The sequence below is a fragment of the Oncorhynchus mykiss genome, chromosome 16 (genome assembly GCF_013265735.2).
Source record: "Oncorhynchus mykiss isolate Arlee chromosome 16, USDA_OmykA_1.1, whole genome shotgun sequence".
Taxonomy (NCBI): domain Eukaryota; kingdom Metazoa; phylum Chordata; class Actinopteri; order Salmoniformes; family Salmonidae; genus Oncorhynchus; species Oncorhynchus mykiss.
The window spans coordinates 20149078-20169343 of record NC_048580.1 but is presented as its reverse complement, the minus strand read 5'-3'; the positions used below and the strand labels follow the sequence as shown (position 1 = coordinate 20169343).

The 20266-nt window shown below is 41.3% G+C and overlaps 1 protein-coding gene across 1 annotated transcript; it reads left to right on the top strand.

The window, feature by feature from the left end:
• Nucleotides 1-1701: 1701 nt before the first annotated feature.
• On the top strand, nucleotides 1702-15663 carry kcnj12a (potassium inwardly rectifying channel subfamily J member 12a). Its single transcript, XM_021565106.2, has 2 exons — nucleotides 1702-2359; nucleotides 8649-15663. Exon 2 carries the CDS (start codon nucleotides 8827-8829, stop codon nucleotides 10162-10164), a length of 1338 nt encoding a protein of 445 aa, XP_021420781.1. The 5' UTR covers nucleotides 1702-2359; nucleotides 8649-8826; the 3' UTR covers nucleotides 10165-15663.
• The last annotated feature ends 4603 nt before the right edge of the window (nucleotides 15664-20266 follow it).

Below are 20266 nucleotides of genomic sequence, written 5' to 3'. Positions count from 1 at the left end.
AATGACGCTAGATTACCATTATGAAGAGTCAGATTGTCCCTGATCACATTGACAGATAAAATCAGAGGATAGGCTGAGTTTGGGGGAAAAGAAAGAGCACCCTCAAAAAAAAGGGAAAGATTACGTAAAAAAATAGTATTTTTTTCAAACGCACCATAAAAACAGCCACAGTGCTGATGATTCATGAAGTGATAAAGATGGGCTGTAACACAGTCAGGCTGTATTTAGAGTCTTCTCACTCTCCTCCTCCCCCTGAGTAATTGTCATCTCTTTTAGGGTTTGACTGATGACTGGCTCTCTGATAAATGTGAGAAAAGGAGAGCGTGCAAAGCCTCACCGAGCGTCAAATATAATGTCACTGCTCGGAGTTGTCAAGGGTAACGCAGTAGAATGTTCCACAGCATCAATAGCCAGGAGAGCTACAGGTTGAAATGGTTCTTAAACACCTCGAGACCAAACAAGGCACTGCTGCATTATAATGAGGATGGGAAATGGTTTACGGTTATGTGCTACATCTTCCAGACAGACCACAGAAAGACTACCTTCATAGAGACATTTGAAATTGAAAGGCTCTTACTGATGACTCACTGTTTTACTTTATTTCTGGAGACAGAGGAGAAGAAAACAAGAAATTAGGCCACCTGTTGATCTCCTTGTAAAACCTAATAAGTAGAGTTCAACACAGAAGGAAATGACTGCCACATTTTCACTTAAATTCCACTTTCAGGAGTGTCAGGATGCCAGACATGTTGCGGAGATGCCAAAACCTTAACCCTGTCTGCAGACACACACACACACACACACACAGACACACACATAACCACACACACACACACACACGCCCTGGGTCAATACTGATTACACACTGGGCAAGTGTGAAGGGTGTCTCTCCGCACCAAGTCACCCAGCTCAGCTGCGTGATCTATCAATACACTGTATCCACTCCATCGTCACAGCGACACACTCCCACAGAGCACCAAATAATGCATGGAATACATTTAAGACAGGCATGCATGTTGAGAACACTCAACATCCTCACCATCCTCACCTCTGACTGAAAGGGGCAGTTCAGTAACACCTGACAGTGTAGTAACCTGGGAACACAACTGATATGACCACGTTGTATGTATCTGATATGACTTTGTAGTCGTCATGAAATTAAACTGTGACAGGGGGCACTGAGAGGACATGAACAGGCAAGAGGTTGCTACTGTAATGTGGATTGGGCAGTCAGTATGTAGCAATGTGTGAGATCCCCCAACAGTTACACTCTGTTTGCAGTTCTGTCATTTACCAAAATAAAAACTATTCCCAATGTGATCTGAAGGCAGCATGTATACACTGCTACACTGTCCTGGGCATTTGAATGATACGTCTGTCGATCAGGTTACTGTCCACAGACTGTGCCATGCTGTGGGAGAGGGAGAGAGAGAGGGGGGGAGAGAGAGAGACAGAGGCAGACAAACAGACAGACAGAGACAGGCAAAGAGAGACAGAGGGGAGGGAGGGAGGGAGGGAGGGAGGGAGGGAGGGAGGGAGGGAGGGAGGGAGGGAGGGAGGGAGGGAGGGAGGGAGGGAGGGAGGGAGGGAGGGAGGGAGGGAGGGAGGGAGGGAACAGTGGCTGCAAATGGCAGCTTCTGTGACACAACGAGAGAGAAGGGAGTGGGAGAAGAGATGCAGGGAGTGAGTGAGCAAGAAACAGTGAGAGAAAAAGAGAGCGAGAGAGAGAACTGCTGCCAGCAGAACTAGATCAGGTTGCAAATATTGATAGAGAGGCTGTTCAGCTAATAAGCAGAGGTAATTATCTCTTTTAATTCAACATTTTTATGGGAAATGTGACAAAGGACTTCAATGTTACTAAAGGTTGTCAATGAACACAAGTGCTGAGGGAGTTCAGAAGATGGGGATACAAAGCCTTTTTTCACATTGGGAAATTGTTAGATACCTTTGTTTACGCCCAGCAACGGAGGACAAACTGTGGACAGAGTGATTCAGTCAAAGAGAAGAAAATACACACATTTGTCATGGTTTTGTTCTTTGTGGGGACCAATTGACCACAGTTGCATTGCACGTATGTGCGATGTATGTAGGAAGAACTCGCTGACTGACAACAACAGAGGAAGGAAAGATAGCAGATATAGAGCTCAATGATGAAGAAATTCAAAGGGTTTCTGTGTCTGTGGCTCAAAAGGATGGAGTGGTTCTACCCTTAGGAATCACAGAGGGAGAGACCAGCTCTGGTGGCTTAAACTCGGAGGGAGAATGATGCTTCAGATTGGTTAGCTGGGATATGAGCCAGGAGGACACTGTGTTTCAGCTCTAAAGTGGGGTAGAAGAAGAACCAGGTGGATAATATAAGGTAAGAAACTTCACATCATGTTTGACTCTGCTCTTTCATCAACTGCTTTTCCTCATCATTGGTGTGATATTGGTGGGGACAGCAATTACGTAATGGGTTTTAGTGTAATAATAAATGCAAAGTCCTTTGTCTTGTCCAATCTAAATTCATATAGTACAGGTACGTTGCTGTGTAAAAGAGAAGGCAGATCTTCTTGTCGATATCAAAAGTTTATTTCCAAAACGCTTTATCCACCAATTGTTGTGTTTTTTCATCAGATATGATTACTTATGGGAAGTTTCATGTGTGTGTAAAATATTACTGTTCTCAGATTTTGTATTCATAGATTTGAGATGTGTATGAAAATGTTTTTTTTTTTTGTGGAATGGAACGTTCGTATCCTGTATATTTGACCGTGATACGTGTTTTTCTCACCTAGCTATCTTATGATGAATGCACCTACTGTAAGTCGCTCTGGATAAGAGCATCTACTAAATGTTTTACATACAGATCTCATATTACTGTATTGAAAAAAAAGTTGACAAAAATATATACATTGATGTCACAAATGTAGCATTTGTACAGTTGTTTATTAAAAATGTATTTTTTTTGTTGCATTTGACTGTAAAACCAGGCAATACTGCTTATTTCTGAGAGTGAGGGGGATATATGGCATTTAGCAAAAAACAGGATTATTTGTTGTGATAGATTTGAATCAAATACATGTCATTGAACAACCCCATGCCACAATTAGATCATGAAAAAACACACCAATCTCTTTTCTTATGATTTCTTTAAGCAATAAAATCTCATTTACCAACATTTCTGAAAATGGATAGATAGTGTTTTGAAGTATACAGTGAAGTGTTCCTCAGTAACAGCCCAGTATATGGATTGTGTATATGATCCTCCTGACACCTACAGTATCACTTCACATCTAAGGCTGGTATGAGATGACTGTATGATGCTTAGCCTACACCTGTTCCAGACAGCGCTACATGTAAAAATACATTTCAATCCACACGTTCTACCCTCAGAATTCTAAACGATTGTCTGAGTACCTAATCAACACATATTTCTCTGAGGTCAAATCCATTAAGGAGATCGTATACAATGATTATGGACCACTATTTGCAATCATGACAGGTTTTTTTTTTTGGCATGATGCGCACTAAACTTGATTATTCAACTTGATCATGTATGGAGCTTTGTCCAGCAGACAGCTGTCCTTATCAAATCCACAGGAAAGCTGTATTATCTGAGTGAATCTCCTAAAAGTACTGTACTCAAGATATAACCAAAGAGTTTACATTTTATTTAAAAAAATACCAAGAGCATTCAAGTTGATGTACGGTAGTGCTCTGTGTTTCCCAGATATATCAATGGTCAGATCCTGCCTGCCTGTCATCTCAATAGCACACCACAAACCTTAGCCTTCATATTACGTACATAACTGATGCCATTAGATTGTCTTGGTTGAATCCATTCATTATACATACTTGATTTTAGATTTGAATATGTGGTCAGATATGAAAATAGAATAAAAAATTCAAGACATTTAAGTTGTATTATATCATGGAAGCTACTCCTGGCCTACGCAGCATGTCGCACTATGTGCAATACAAATTGTACATCTATATTAGAGTTTATGTATAGTAAGGTTCATATTTTATATGTACTACTTATATGTACTACTTACTACATTTATTAAACTGGGGATTTCATTCCAAAGCACCATATGTTGGTAAAGTAGCTTTTATTGTTTAAAGACATTATGAGAGAGATTGGTGTGTTTTTTCACTATCTAATAAATGGCCTGGGGTTGTTAAATGACAGACATGTACTTGTTTAAAATCTATCTAACCATGTTTTTTTGCTAAATGCCATATATGCCCCATACTTTATTTTTTTGTATTTTACTAGGCAAGTCAGTTAAGAACAAATTCTTGTTTTCAATGACAGCCTAGGAACAGTGGGTTAACTGCCTTGTTCAGGGGCAGAATGACATACTTTTACCTTGTCGGCTCGGGGATTCGTTCTTGCAACCTTTCGGTTACTAGTCCAATGCTCTAACCACTAGGCTACTTGCTGCCCGACTCGCAGAGAAATAAGTAGTACTGCTAGGTTTTACACAGTCAAACGTAACAAATAACCACATTTTTTCTATATAAAGAACTGTACAAATGATACATTCGTGACATCAATATTAAAATAATAATAAGTAAATACAGTAATATGAGATCTGTGTAAAACATTTACATTTGACATTTTAGTCATTTAGCAGATGCTCTTATCCAGAGAGACTTACAGTAAGTGCATTAATCTAAAGATAGTTAGGTGAGACAACTACACACCACAGTCAAATATACAGGATACGAACATGCCATTCCAGCAACAACAAAAAATGGATATATAGCGTTTTGCCCCAAATAAAAACATTTTCATGCACATCTAAAAATATATGAATAAAAAATATTTTCTGATGAAAAAACACATGTGATATAGCGTTTTGTAAATAAACGTCTAATGTTCACTTGCTTTGTGTCATAAGCTAAGAGGTCAATTAACAACATAGACAGCATGGGGTTTCCGAGCCATAGACCTTTATAGAGCCGAGCCTTTGGGACGCCCCCTAGTGGGATTGGCCTGTAATCACTTAATTGATCAAAAGAATACAGGTGGATGAAAAAAAGTGACCACGGGAGATATTCAGACAAATTGTCTTGTTCAGTAACACATAGAAGTGACGATAGGATGATCGTTATATCACGGATTTGCAATAAAGCAATGAATGATTATGATGCACCCTGCATTAGCACAAATACACACGCACACACACACACACACACACACGCTTATCTCTTTTGGTTTCAGCTGAACAGTAACTTCAGACGGAATTTCAAACACAAACTATTGTCCTAGCCGCTAGAGTGTGACTTATCAGTCTGTCTTTTATCAGGAGAGACACATAACGTTGTAGAAAATGGCTGACTATCAGAGTTTGCCTTTCCCTTGCCATGGTCAGATCCTGTCTTGAATGAAGTTCGCTATGATAGAAATAGAATGAACAATAGTCATTCTATTTCTGTGGTCACTATTATATTGTCGAATGCATTAAACGTAGTATCAAACTGCCCGTGCAACTGGACACGGCAGATGTACAATGCTGTACTACGAAGGTGTGCTCCCACAGTGTGTCCCCTGCGGTTAAGTGGTGAGCTACTCAATAGGAAAATATGTAGGTCACTTGAGACTACACGGGTGATGAGGTGAGCCATAGGAAAATACGATGACACCTGATCCTGAGCTCTTCCTGAACAATGGACAAAGGGTGCTGGCTGCGATCACAGTCGCCTTGTTCGATTTCCTGCTTTCCTTGAGATGGAGTACCCCCTTTTCCTCCCGGCCTCGTGTTCCACCCCCCATCCTTTGTAATTTTTTACACATAATCGAACCCCATCAGGATCATTCAAAAGCATTTCACCTTACCTGCACACTCAAATCACCTCCATGCTTTGTTCACTTGTGTGTGATCCTGTGTGTTATCCTATATGTGAGTAATAACCACATTGTACTTGCTACAAAGACGCACTCATGAGTTATACTTTGGTTGCTATTTCAGACATAACAAAGTCATCCTGTAGTCAGGTTATTTGAAAGTGAAAGGAATGACAATGTAGAAATGTAGCAAAGGTATGATTTCTCTCACGTGCCGTTGGTATTTTTGGCATCGACTCTGCAAATCAGAGGATTGGTGAAGCTCTATACTGTACATGACTAATCTAGATTCAGCTGTGCTAAAAGAAAATCATCACCTAAACCACCTACTGTCGAATCCAAATAACTTCGGCATTCTAACAAAGCATACATTCTCCGCATTGTGACTTCTAAATTCCATTGCCTGCAAATCCATTAATGCAGCATGTTGCGAAATACTTTCTCCAGCATAGACCTGGAGGCACATAACTAATGACTTGAAGCACACACAGGGGGTTTTACTTTCATTTAATCAATTTATGTGTTGCCTGATATACTACTACAGACAGTATGACATGAGGACCGTTGTCGGCCGTAAGGGGATGTGGAGCAAGCTAGAAGATGGATGGCATGGAATACAAACATAGTGAAATGCTGAAACCTTCCGTAGACTCTGTACATTGCAAAATGTTTTTTTGCGATATTAGTGATTAAGAAAAAATATGTATTGGTTCAAATTATATATGGTATGTGTGCAGTGACAGTAGTGGTGAGACATTATCATGGGATAATCAAATCTTTTGGAAGAGGGCACAAAAGCAGACATAGCTGTCATAATATATTACAGCAGTTGACATAGCAACTCTGTTAGACCTGGCTGAAGAGTACAGCCAACTACTGTGTGTTCATGGTGAATGGAGTGAGACTGAGAGGCTGTGGTAGAGAGAGGGAAGGACCGGAGGGATTTAGTAGTGCGCGTCAGTGGACGGTTGTACACCGTCAAGCCTTCAGAGTGTTGATCCGGGGTATAGGGATGAGACAGGGACTGTCTGGGGATCCAGAGGGACCTGTGGCTGGCTACTGGGGGCCTATAGAGACTTTTACCCTGCTCTGCTGGTTACCCTGGAGACTGGACATGATGTGGACCAGGTGACGTCTGTGGCCCAGGTCACATCTGTGGCCCTTCGTAGCCGAGGTCTAGTAAATTAGTAGACAATATCTATACAGAAATGGATAAATCATTACAGATTGGCAAATGTGTTTGTAAACCTAAGGCCAGTGTGATGTACGGCGTGTGTGGCGCAAAATAAAAAGTTATATACAGTGTGTGTGTGTTTCTGTGTGTGTTTCTGCTGTGTGTGCGTGAATAAATATGTTATTCTTTAGTCTGTACATGTTTATTTTTAATTCTATACAAATTTGTTTTAAATGTGAATGATTGATCACTTAACCATGAGAAACGTTTCCGTCTAGTATTGAACATGCACACACGCAGAGGGTGGAGAAATGCAGTATACGTATTTATAAACTGGGTGGTTCTAGCCTTGAATGCTGATTGGCTGACAGCCGTGGTATATCAGACCGTACCACGGATATACCACGGATATGACAAAACATTTATTTTTACTGCTCTAATTACTTTGGTACCCAGTTTATAATAGCAATAAGGCACCTTGGGTGTTTGTGATATATGGCCAATATACCACGGCTAAGAGCTGTGTCCAGGCACTTCACATTGCGTCGTGCCTAAGATCAGCCCTTAGCCGTGGTATATTGGTTAAAAATATGAGGCAGTGGTAAAATGCTGTAAATCTTACACCATCCTCGTTGCGTGATTAATAATACTGCAAATTATACTGAATCAGGTCAAGTAAATAGAGCTTGAAACCTGGCTAAGTAGTGACAGAACATTTTCATTTTTAGACCAAGTGTGTCTCTCCCTCTCCTTCTGTCCCTGTGCTTAACATCTGTGATGGCGCACCCATGAAAACTGTGGCACGCACAGGAGTCCCCTGGGAATCCTGAATTAAACACACGCATGCACACACACACAGGCAAAAAAAAAAAAGACTTGATCAAATTGAGTGCAATGCTGACATGACAGCCAGAAGAGCTCAGTACGGAAATGAACACACCGCTGAGATAGGAAGCTTTACCATGTTGAACTTTCCACTACGTCCTAGTGTTGATGTAGCTGAAATCTGATAATTCTGCTGACTGTGTGTACTATAGCGTACAGAAGGCTGCAAAAAAAATTGTGAATGATGTCTGGTAGCATCTCATCGGTTCTAAGCAAGTGGCCGATAAAAGCACAGGAAACGTCTTGTGAGAGAAGTGTCTGGATCTAGCTAGCTCCTCTCCACTTTGCCCGGCAATCAACAAAAATACTTCTGAAAAGGGCCATTTGGAATGAATGTGTGAGTCGTGATCAGGCTTCGGAAGCAGGAGGTAAAGGGAGGGGGTGGGGGTCTTTTGCCATTCATATTGAAAACAAAATCATGATAAAAATCTAGCATTTTCTAAGGCCATAATAATATCACCATAATGTACAAAACATTTAAGGAATCTTATACGGTATGGTGACTACATCATTTAAGGTATTGGTGTCAATGGATTATGTGAAATGTGGTTGTGTCATGTGGCAATAGCCTGAAGACTACTTATGAAAGTCCAGTGGCATAATGGATTATGGGTGCATGAATTACACCAAATAAATGTCTTTGTAGTGCAGTTCCCCAGAGTCTTAAATGGTGAAGTACTTTGATACTGATATGCTGTAATATGACAGTTATTTCAAAGTACTGACGTCCGTATCCCTCTCTTCTCTCCTCAGGGAGTGGTCGGCCGAGAGTACAACAACCCACACAGCACACCTTCTCCCTGGCTATGACCGGCTGAGATGGGGCTCTGGCAGTGACACCACTGGAAAGGACCTCTGAGTGATCACACATTGGGACATCCGGGACCTCCCACCTACTCCCGACCCTGCAGCCCGGGCCTACGTGGCCAGCATGAGTGTGGGTCGTCTCAACCGTTACAGCATTGTGTCATCCGAGGAGGAGGCGCTGCGGCTCACCAACATGCACGGTGGCAGCAGTGGTGGAATGAATGGCTTTGGCAACGGCAAAATCCACACACGCCGCAAGGTCCGCAACCGCTTCGTCAAGAAGAATGGCCAGTGCAATGTGCAGTTCGCAAACATGGAGGACAAGTCATCGCGCTACATGGCCGATATGTTCACCACGTGCGTGGACATCCGTTGGCGCTACATGCTGGTGCTGTTCACGCTGGTGTTCGTGCTGTCTTGGCTGGCCTTTGGCCTGGCCTTCTGGGTCATAGCGTTACTCCACGGCGACCTTGACAACCCGGCCGGAGACGACAACTTCACGCCCTGCGTTCTGCAAGTCAACGGCTTTGTGGCCGCCTTCCTGTTCTCCATCGAAACCCAGTCAACCATCGGCTACGGCTACCGCTGCGTGACGGAGGAGTGTCCCGTCGCAGTCTTCATGGTGGTCTTCCAGTCGATCGTGGGCTGCATCATTGACTGCTTCATGATTGGCGCCATCATGGCCAAGATGGCACGGCCCAAGAAGCGGGCACAGACGCTGCTGTTCAGCCACAACGCAGTGATCGCCATGCGCGACAGCAAGCTGTGCCTCATGTGGAGGGTGGGGAACCTGAGGAAGAGTCACATTGTAGAGGCCCATGTCAGAGCTCAGCTCATCAAACCCCGGATCACTGACGAAGGGGAGTACATCCCCTTGGACCAAATAGACATCAATGTGGGCTTTGACAAAGGCCTGGACAGGATTTTCTTGGTGTCGCCCATTACGATTATCCATGAGATCGATGAGGATAGTCCACTCTATGGGATTGGTAAAAATGACCTGGAGACGGCAGACTTTGAGATCGTGGTCATACTGGAGGGAATGGTCGAGGCGACTGCCATGACCACACAGGCGCGCAGCTCCTACCTGGCCACGGAGGTGCTGTGGGGTCACCGGTTCGAGCCGGTGCTCTTCGAGGAGAAGAACCTGTACAAGGTGGATTACTCTCACTTTCACAAGACCTACGAGGTACCGTCCACCCCGCGCTACAGTGCCAAGGACATGGTGGAGAACAAATTCCTGGTGCCCACCTCCAACTCCTTCTGTTACGAGAATGAGCTGGCCTTTCTCAGCCGGGACGAGGACGAGGAAGAGGATGTGGTGGGCGTGGGCGTGGGCGGTGGTGTCAGAGTGCTGGCCAACCTGAACAGTCCGGACCGGACCAGTCGACACGAGTTCGAGAGGATACAGACCACTAGGGGACTGGACCAAAGGTCGTACCGCAGGGAGTCAGAGATATGACCCCTGCCCTTGTACCTACCCGGGGTCAACATTTGATACGTTTTCTTTCCTTCCAAGGGTAAAACTGCAGAACAATGCAAAGTGCCATAGGAAAAGCTGACTACTGTAATAGGTTGGAAAGAAAATAAGGGGACAGTGAAAGGGAAAGAGGGATACTGTTTGGAAGGAATAGGTGAAAGCTAGAGTACGCAGCTCGCAAAACTGTGGTAGAGAACGTCGTCAACAAAAGGAAAAGGCCTGTGAAGGACCTTATTCCTTCATGGAAACTTGAATATTTTTTTCACAATGTCATTTGAGTTTCAATGATGCATCGAACAGGTATAATGACAAGACCTAATAATCCGATACTAGGTGTTCATATTATTGCTTAGATAAGTTGTTTTGTGTGGAGTACCGTTTTTCAACATATTTTTGCTATTTCAACTTGCTGTTGGGCACAAATGATAGTGTTACAGTTTAAAGCTACCCATACGCTTCCCACATTGCTGGAATTCCCAATCGCTGTAACGGAGTTACGAAAATTCCTGTAAAAGTGTACTGCAGCATTCAGAAGCAATGAACCATGCTAAATCATTTAACCATCCACGAGCCATTGAAGCACAACGTAGTTTCACAACTTGAATTTGAACCAGTTGTGATGAATACATATAATTTGCACTATTAGCCCAATAGTAATGCAGTAAATGAATTTAGAATGGGCAGGGGTGAACATCTCAAAATTCTCTAGAAAGAAAATAAATTGAATTGATCATTTTGATACCGCCTTGCTTAAAACAGAAAAATAACACAGGATTATTCTGACCTCAACGAAGTTTGAAACAACTATAGGGAAAATATCATTACGTTTCTTTTTTTTCTCTCTTTCTCTCTTTTTTATTCTCTTTAAAACAAATCTATGCACATCATTAATGATATCAAGGGGACAGAAACTGAATGGATTTCCGTAGAAGATGCTATGATGTCGTCCAATCACCATCGCATAATTCTACAAAGGGAACCGGTTTGATGAATGTGTGTCTGAACTCAATGAGGATTGAGGGCCTTCACATGTATAAAGTGTTTCCCCTCTAATATCTTTATAAGTAAAGAGCAGTTATTGTATGCTATCAAATCCCCTTTGATAGAAAAGTTCAAATAGTATGCAGAAAGAATGGTACTTTACCAGGTTAATTCATGTGTGTTAAAGGAATACTCCACTCATGATGATGGTGTAAGTGACAATTTGCTTTTTGAAAGTCCTACATCTTGAAAACTTGCTGACATTTTCGGACTATATCGACAATGGACTTATGAAAAAAAATACTAAATATAGTTTAAAATAGTGTATTATTCCTTCAAGCTTTGCTTTGCTGGAAAACTGTCATCAATATTTTCCTAATGGTCTACACAGGGTATGCATGTGGGGCAGGGTTAAAATTTGTAAAATGATTAATCCCATGGTTTTAGAAACATACTGTAAGAGCAAGCTATTAACCCCTATTAAGCACGAGAAACTATCTGTGATATGTTGAAAAAAGTCCTTAGTTGATTTGATTCAATTACATCTCAGAAGCAATAGGCTTACATGATCAGGTGGACAGACAATATGAAAAGCAATAATACTGAAATGTACCTCCATGTTATGTACTAAACATAAATGGTGAATGGCACAGAGCTAAATTTGGCTATCATGAGTCTATTTGTGGAACCCGGTTGGCTAGTCTGGTGACTCCATTCTCTCGTGGTGCACCTGTTTTATAACTGGCACCACACTTATCTCTCTGACAGTGATGTTTTGAGTCTCGAGGAGCGCTTTCACCAAAACATAATGTATCATAATGTATCTTTCGTCCTTCATTTACTGGAGTGATCTTCAAAGTTCAATAACTCAAGAAGTAGCTGAGCAGCTGAGTTAAGTTGGGTTCGGAACAACATTATATACATTATATTAAGAATGAGTACAATAACAAAAATTATTTGTAAGGTGTGTTGCTATGATATGGAAGCCTAAAGGTACCAAAACTCAATTTAAAATGCAAATTGGAATGGAAGTAACAAAAGGAGTCATAAATAGGAAAGGTGTCTTGAATGTTAATAATCTAGGTTCAACTTCAAGCACAAAATCAAGCAAAAAAATTCTAAATTCAAAACAAATAAATGTCATATTTTAGTATCTACAGATTTGTTTTTGTCTTAGTTACATATACTGAGTAGTTTGTAATTTATCAGTATCTAGGTAAAGCAAGAAAACTAAGGTGCATGACAGACTAATTTTAATCTTTGGCATGAATCGTAGCATATGAAATGTATACCTTGAATTTATGCCTACCCATAATGCACTGCTCTACTAAATAGCACACAATATATTATGCTGTGTCATGAAATCATTGAAATCCTCATTGAAATGTGCAGTTCATGTCCCCTAAAATACTACTTTTCCTCTTCCACCAAAATAACTGCCCTTGTATCTAAGAAAGGGGGAAGTAGGAGGTATAGTACTGTAAGACTAGCACAAGAAGAAACACCATGATGGTCATTCAGCTGGCGACAATGACTGATATTTTCCTAGTGGTCCTTTTATCCCAGGGGTATCCTTTGCCCTAAATAATTATACATAATGTGTTGCTTTTTAGAACTTTTAGGCTACGAGAGATTTTTGGGGAGATGAATGAAGCCTTTTTGTCCCAATCCTAGACTTTATGCTCATTGCCTTCTGGGAAGGCTCTGGTATCCTAATGTGTGACACCTTTGTACCTACTTATAATGTTTTGGTGGTATCCATGGTAAAGCATCATCAGCTTCTATGCTGCATCATCGGAATGCAAAATTCCATCATGCCTTTTTCTTTTTTATCGGAAGAAGTTTTAATATTACCCAACCTGGCTCCATGAAACAGATAATGCACTAGCTGTACACAACATCAATAAACTATATTGGGCAACAGCTAAATACACACAAATCAACACATCTGTTTTAAAAGTAAGTTATTTTTAAATGACAGTATTTCATTGAGATACATTAGAATAAAATCATCCATATTTATCGATTTTTGTACCAGAAGAAAATCTGAAGAAATCACAAAGAAAGAGGCAAAAAATTGATTTATTGCCTCAGGTTATCAATGATTTGATTTTGTTTCATTTCAGCACAGAAGCTTGTGATTAAACAGGTATTTCTCTTAAAGGGATGATTGGAAAACCTTTGACCTCTGTAGAAGTCTTCCTATGGCCCAGGTGAAGAAACGTGCCCTGGGCTTTTATTTTAATGCAAAGTCAATTAAATTATTCAATTAAAACCTAATTGTAAATGAAAACTGGTTGGAGTGCATATTTTGTTAAATTTGCTTACTTCATGTATTTATCGTTGTAAAACTGAAAACATTGGTATTACATTACAGTAGTAGCCCACAACACAACAGCTGCTGTGAATTAACGTAATATTCCAGCATTTTGTTTCTCCCACCTAGCAAATTTCTGTGTTGCGAATCAACTCTAAACACAGGTGGTACTCATAAGGCCTGACTAATCAATCGACCAACTAACAGAGAGCTGTATCATGATGACAAATGTGATCAGACTGAGATCACAGATCAACATCTGTGTTGCCGAGGTGACCAGATGCCTCTCTGGTCTATGGACAATTATTCGATCCAGTCGTTCAATAAATCACTGTGACATACACTCACACAAACAGCCTGGCGGGTTCAGGAGCCTTTTGGGACCCTATGGACCAGAACTGGAGGACAACCAGACACAGGTGTAGAGAGAGAGATCAATGGAGGAAACAACTAGATGCATCATCATTACTCTACTGACAAAATAATGGAGAAAATGTTGGTTATATTTCTAATACTCGTTTCAATGTCTCACTTCTGGGATTCTATCTAGCAGATCACTAACTTGACAAACCAATCACACAACGTCTGTTGGAGACAGACAGGTTGCGTGGCAAATGAGATGAGCCCCTCCCCTCTTTATAAGGTACCACTCGCCCAATTGTTCTCAGGCAAACCGTGAGGTTAGCGCTGCCAAACGTAGGACCTCAGCTCCTGTCGATAGTGTTGAGTACTGACCAAAAGGAAAGTTTTGCTTAGAGTACAATTTATTTGGAAGCTAGCGTCACACGGCTAGCTATCAAGACTTGGTTAGCCCACGCCGCAAGGCTTTAGCTAACTTGGCTAGCTAGCTGGAAAGCTAGTTAACCACCCTCAAAGGGCTCTTGCTGCATGGCCAGATCAACCCACGTTCACCCGTGCCAAGTTGATTAAACTGACTACCCTAGATTTACAGCTCGACGGTCGAGAGACACACTTTGTTTGTCGAGGCACAAAGAACACACACACTTTCTCCAGCTAGCATTGTGCTATCTAGTTAGGCTGTTAGCCGAAAGGCGAGGAAAACTATTTTCTTGAGGAAAACTATTTTCTCTGAGCCATGGAGCCTTCTACCCCTTCACAGGGAGAACCAAGCAGGACTCTTGCCCCACTACTGTCACACTTGTATCCGTGTGGGGCTATGCTATCAGGCAAGGACACACACTCTTTGTGTATCATCTGCCTGGGGGCAGAGCATGCTGAAGCATCACTCGGTAATCCCTAGTCCTGTGTGCACTGTAGGGACTTTCATAAGCCCGCCCTTAAGCCAAGACTGCATAGATCAAACCCTTCACGGGCCCCATCGTCCTCACAGCCTGCGGGTGAGGAGGCTACCCCGCAACTTCAACCCTCATGGGCTGAGGTAGAGGAGGCTTACCCGAGGACCTCCAACCATTGTTTGATTACTCTACAGTGGAGGAAGGAGAAGGGGACCTCATCATCAATGAGTTCGATAGGACTGGCCTTCGATACCCGATGACCGATTCAGGCTTATCAATGTCTGCAGACTGGCAGTGGCACACACCCGTGGGGGGTGGCAGTGCAAAAGTGGATTGACACGACAGGAGGAGTCTCCCCTCTTATACCGTCCCAGGAAATACACTTCTCCCAGCTGTCCCAGCTTGCGTGGAGGAAGCCAAGCGCAACTGGGGCAAGCCCTTGTCCACTAAAGTCCAGACCAGGACATCCCTTGGTAGTTGAGCAGTCGCTGGCCAACCACACCAACCCCAGTGCAACGTCACAGACCGGCCCTTTTCTGAATCTATATTCAAGAAGAACATAATGTCCCTACTGTTGGCTTATCAGGCAGATTTGCCGCTGGTACTGCCAAACAGGACCTATGAGAGGAGATCTGCGTCATTGCCGATCTTAACGTCTGTGCCTCCAGAGGACGTGTCATGAGCCTTGCTGTGGTGGCGGAGAGTGCCCTGCAAGTGTGGGAACGTCTCTCATCTCATTGGATAGCGGAGGCTATTATATTTGCTTATAATAGCAAGGGTTTACAGCCCTGGAGGGACTGAAGGCTCATTCCACCAGAGGTGGGCAATGTTCAAAGTAGAGGTTGACCGATTAATCGGAATGGTCGATTAATTAGGGCCGATTTCAAGTTTTCATAACAATCGGTAATCGGCATTTTTGGACACCGATCATGGACGATTACATTGCACTCCACGAGGAAACTGTGTGGCAGGCTGACTACCTGTTATGCGAGTGCAGCAAGAAGCCCAGGTAAGGCGCTAGCTAGCATTAAACGTATCTTATAAAACTAGTTAACTACACATGGTTGATGATATTACTAGTTTATCTAGCTTGTCCTGCGTTGCATATAATCAATGCGGTGCCTGTTAATTTATCATTGAATCACAGCCTACTTCGCCAAACGGATGATTTAACAAGCACATTCGCGAAAAAAGCACTGTCGTTGCACCACTGTGTACCTAACCATAAACATCAACGCCTTTCTTAAAATCAATAAGTATATATTTTTAAACCTGCATATTTAGTTAATATTGCATGCTAACATGAATTTCTTTTAACTAGGGAAATTGTGACACTTCTCTTGCCTTCTGTGCAACAGAGTCCGGGTATATGCAGCAGTTTGGGCCGCCTGGCTCGTTGCAAACTGTGTGAAGACTATTTCTTCCTAACAAAGAAAGCCAACTTCGCCAAACAGGGGATGATTTAACAAAAGCGCATTTGCGTAAAAAGCACAATCGTTGCATGAATGTACCTAACCATAAACATCAATGCCTTTCTTAAAATCAATACCCAGAAGTATATTTTTTTTAACCTGCATATTTAGTTCAAAGAAATTCATGTTAGCAGGCAATATTAAACTAGGGAAATTGTGTCACTTCTCTTGCGTTCATTGCACGCAGAGTCAGGGTATATGCAACAGTTTGGGCCGCCTGGCTCGTTGCGAACTAATTTGCCAGAATTTTACGTAATTATGACTTAACATTGAAGGTTGTGCAATGTAACAGCAATATTTAGACTTATGGATGCCACCCGTTAGATAAAATACGGAACGGTTCCGTATTTCACTGAAAGAATAAACGTTTTGTTTTCGAAATGATAGGTCATTAATATGGTCAAATCCGTAAACTAAGGCTTATATTTCTGTGTGTTATTATATTACAATTAAGTCTATGATTTGATAGAGCAGTCTGACTGAGCGGTGGTAGGCAGCAGCAGGCTAGTAAGCATTCATTCAAACAGCACTTTATTGCGTTTGCCAGCAGCTCTTCACAATGCTTCAAGCATTGCGCTGTTTATGACTTCAAGCCTATCAACTCCTGAGATTAGGCTGGCAATACTAAAGTACCTATTAGAACATGCAATAGTCAAAGGTATATGAAATACAAATGGTATAGAGAGAAATAGTCCTATAATAACTACAACCTTACACTTCTTACCTGGGAATATTGAAGACTCATGTTAAAAGGAACCACCAGCTTTTATATATTCTCATGTTCTGAGCAAGGAACTAAAACGTTAGCTTTTTTACATGGCACATATTGCACTTTTACTTTCTTCTGCAACACTTTGTTTTTGCATTATTTAAACCAAATTGAACATGTTTCATTATTTACTTGAGACTAAATTGATTTTATTGATGTATTATATTAAGTTAAAATAAAAGTGTTCATTGTTCATTCAGTATTGTTGTAATTGTCATTATTACGAATATATATATATATATATATATATATATATATATATATATAAATCGTCCGATTAATCGGTATCGGTGTTGAAAAATCATAAATCGGTCGACCACTAGTTCAAAAGGAATCTTATTGAGACACATTTGCAATTCGGCATGTTGGGCCACTCCCTATGAGGTTTTACCGACTGGATGTCACTGCATCTTCGTTGGTGCATACTGTTCTCAGTGCCTCTGAGAACAGTATGCACCAACGAAGATGCAGTGACATCCAGTCGGTAAAACCTCATAGGGAGTGGCCCAACATGCCGAATTTCAGGTCCGTTACCATGGTTGGGCCGCAGGCGTGAAAGATTCAGCAGGCTACTGGCATTACACATCTGGCTAAAAGATTGCAGTAGCTCTGTTGGAATCACTTTTATATATAACTTTGACACCTTCTGGAAACAGAAGATGCCCTACCATCCAAATCATCTTGTCTCCTGGACTCTGTCAAAGCATTTCAAGGCTTCGTTGAGACAATGATTTATCAATGACCCAAGACCAGGTCAGTTAATCCCTACCATTGTGTCACTGAGTTGTCATAATGCTGCAGCAAATGTAAATTATCCAAGGGTTGTTGGCAGACACAATGTAAATAACTTAATTTATGTCCCCCTAACTGCCTCTGTTGATCCTACAGCTATTGTATGCAGTAATCATGTGCCTATGAACCAAAGTTATACTGTTAGCACTGAGACAGTGTAGGAAGTCCACTATGTGCAGCTCACCATGTACTTTCAGCTCAAATATAAATAACATGAGCATGTCTACTTCTGATACGCTTCCCAGTAAAGCAATAAAAAACAATCAAACATCCCAGAAAAGGGATAAAAATAGCCTACATTAACATATGTAGCCTTTTGAAACAAGGTTCATGAAGTCAATAACTTACTAGTAACAGATGACATTCATATTCTGACTATCTCTGATAATACCTTTGATGATACAGTGGTAGCAACACATGGTTATAACATCTACAGAAAAGACAGAAATGCCAATGGTGACGGTGTTGCCGTCTATATTCAGAACCACATTCCTGTAGCATAGAGAGGATCTCATGTGAAACACAGGTTCATCTGCCTCACCTAAAGCCCATTTTTGTGGGAAGCTGCTATAGACCACCAAGTGCTAACAATCAGTATCTGGTTAATATCTGTGAAATTCTTGATGATGTATCAGAGAGGTAGATTTTCTGGGTGATTTGAATATTGACTGGCTTTCATCAAGCTGCCCACTCAAGAGAAAATGTCAAACTGTAACCAGTGCATGCAACCTGGTTCAGGTTATCAGTCAACCTACCAGGGTAGTTACAAACAGCACAGGAATGAAATCATCAATGTATTGATCACATCTTTCCTAATGCTGCATAAATTAGCTTTAAAGCAGTATCCAAATCCATCGGATGTAGTGATCACAATATAGTAGCCATATCTATGAAAACTAAAGTTCCAAAGGCTGGGCCTAATATAGTGTATGAGAAGTCATACAATCAGTTTTGTAGGGATTCTTATGTTGATTATGTAAATAATATTTGCTGGTCTGTGGTGTGAAGAGCAACCAGACGCAGCACTTGACACATTTATGAAATTGCTTATTCCAGTTACTAATAAGCATGTACCCATTACGAAAACGACTGTAAAAACAGTTAAATCCCCTTGGATTGATGAGGAATTTAAAAATTGTGTGGTTGAGAGGGATAAGGCAAGAGGAATGGCAAATAAGTCTGGCAGCACAACCAACTGGCAAACATACTGCAAATTGAGAAATAATTAGACAAAACTGAATCAAAATAATTAGAAACAATACTATGAAGCAAAGAAAGGCTGAAAATATTTGGAGCTTTAGAGTACCTTAAATTACATTTTGGACAAAAATGCAAACTCAGCTCCCTCATTCATTGAATCAGATTGGTCATTCATCACAAAGCCCACTGATATTGCCAACAACTTTAATGGCTTTTTCACTTGCAAGATTTGCAAACTTAGGCATGACATGCCAGCAACAAACGCTGACACTACATATTCAAGTATATCTGACCAAATTTTGAAAGACAAGCATTGCCATTTTGAATTCTGTAAAGTGAGTGTAGAAGAGGTGAAACAATTAATGTTGTCCATCAACAATGTCAAACCACCGGGTTCTGACAACTTGGAGGGAAAATTGCTTAGGATAATAGAGGACGATATTGCCACTCCTATTTGCCATATATTTAAGCCTACTAGAAAGTGTGTGCCCTCTGGCATGGACGGATGCAAAAGTAATTCCGCTACCTAAGAATAGTAAAGCCCCCTTTACCGGCTCAAAAAGCCGCCAAATCAGCCTGTTACCAACCCTTAGTAAACTTTTTGAGAAAATTATTTGACCAGTATACAATGCTATTTTATAGTAAACAAATTGACAACAGACTTTCAGCACACCTATAAGGAAGGACATTCAACAGGCAAATGATTGAGGATTGGCTGAGAGAAATATATGATAAAAAAGATTGTGGGGGCTGTTTTGTTAGATTTCAGTGTGGTTTTTGACATTATTGATCATAGTCTGCTCCTGGAAAAACGTGTGTGTTATGGCTTTACACCCCCTGCTATATTGGGGATAAAAGGTTACCTAACAGAACATAGAGGGTGTTCTTTAATGGAAGCCTCTCCAACATAATCCAGGTAGAATCAGGAATTCCCCAGGGCAGCAGTCTAGGCCCCTCACTTTTTTCAGTCTTTACTAACGACATGCCACTCACTGGCTTTACTCAAAGCGTCTATGTATGCGGATGACTCAACACTATACACATCAGCTACTACAGCGACTGAAATGACTGAAACACTTATTCCTAAATATTTGAAAAACTAAAAGTATTGTATTTAGGATAAATCATTCACTATACCCTAAACCTCAACTAAAACTTGTAATGAATAATGTGGAAATTGAGGTGACTAAACTGCTCGGAGTAACCCTGGATTGGAAACTGTCATGGTCAAAACATGCTGATACAACAATAGCTAAGATGGGGGGGGAAGGAAGTCTGTCCATAATAAAGCACTGCT

What these genes read in the sequence shown, in the direction of transcription:
- kcnj12a (XM_021565106.2), top strand. Translation starts at nt 8,827, where the DNA reads ATGAGTGTGGGTCGTCTCAACCGTTACAGCATTGTGTCATCCGAGGAG.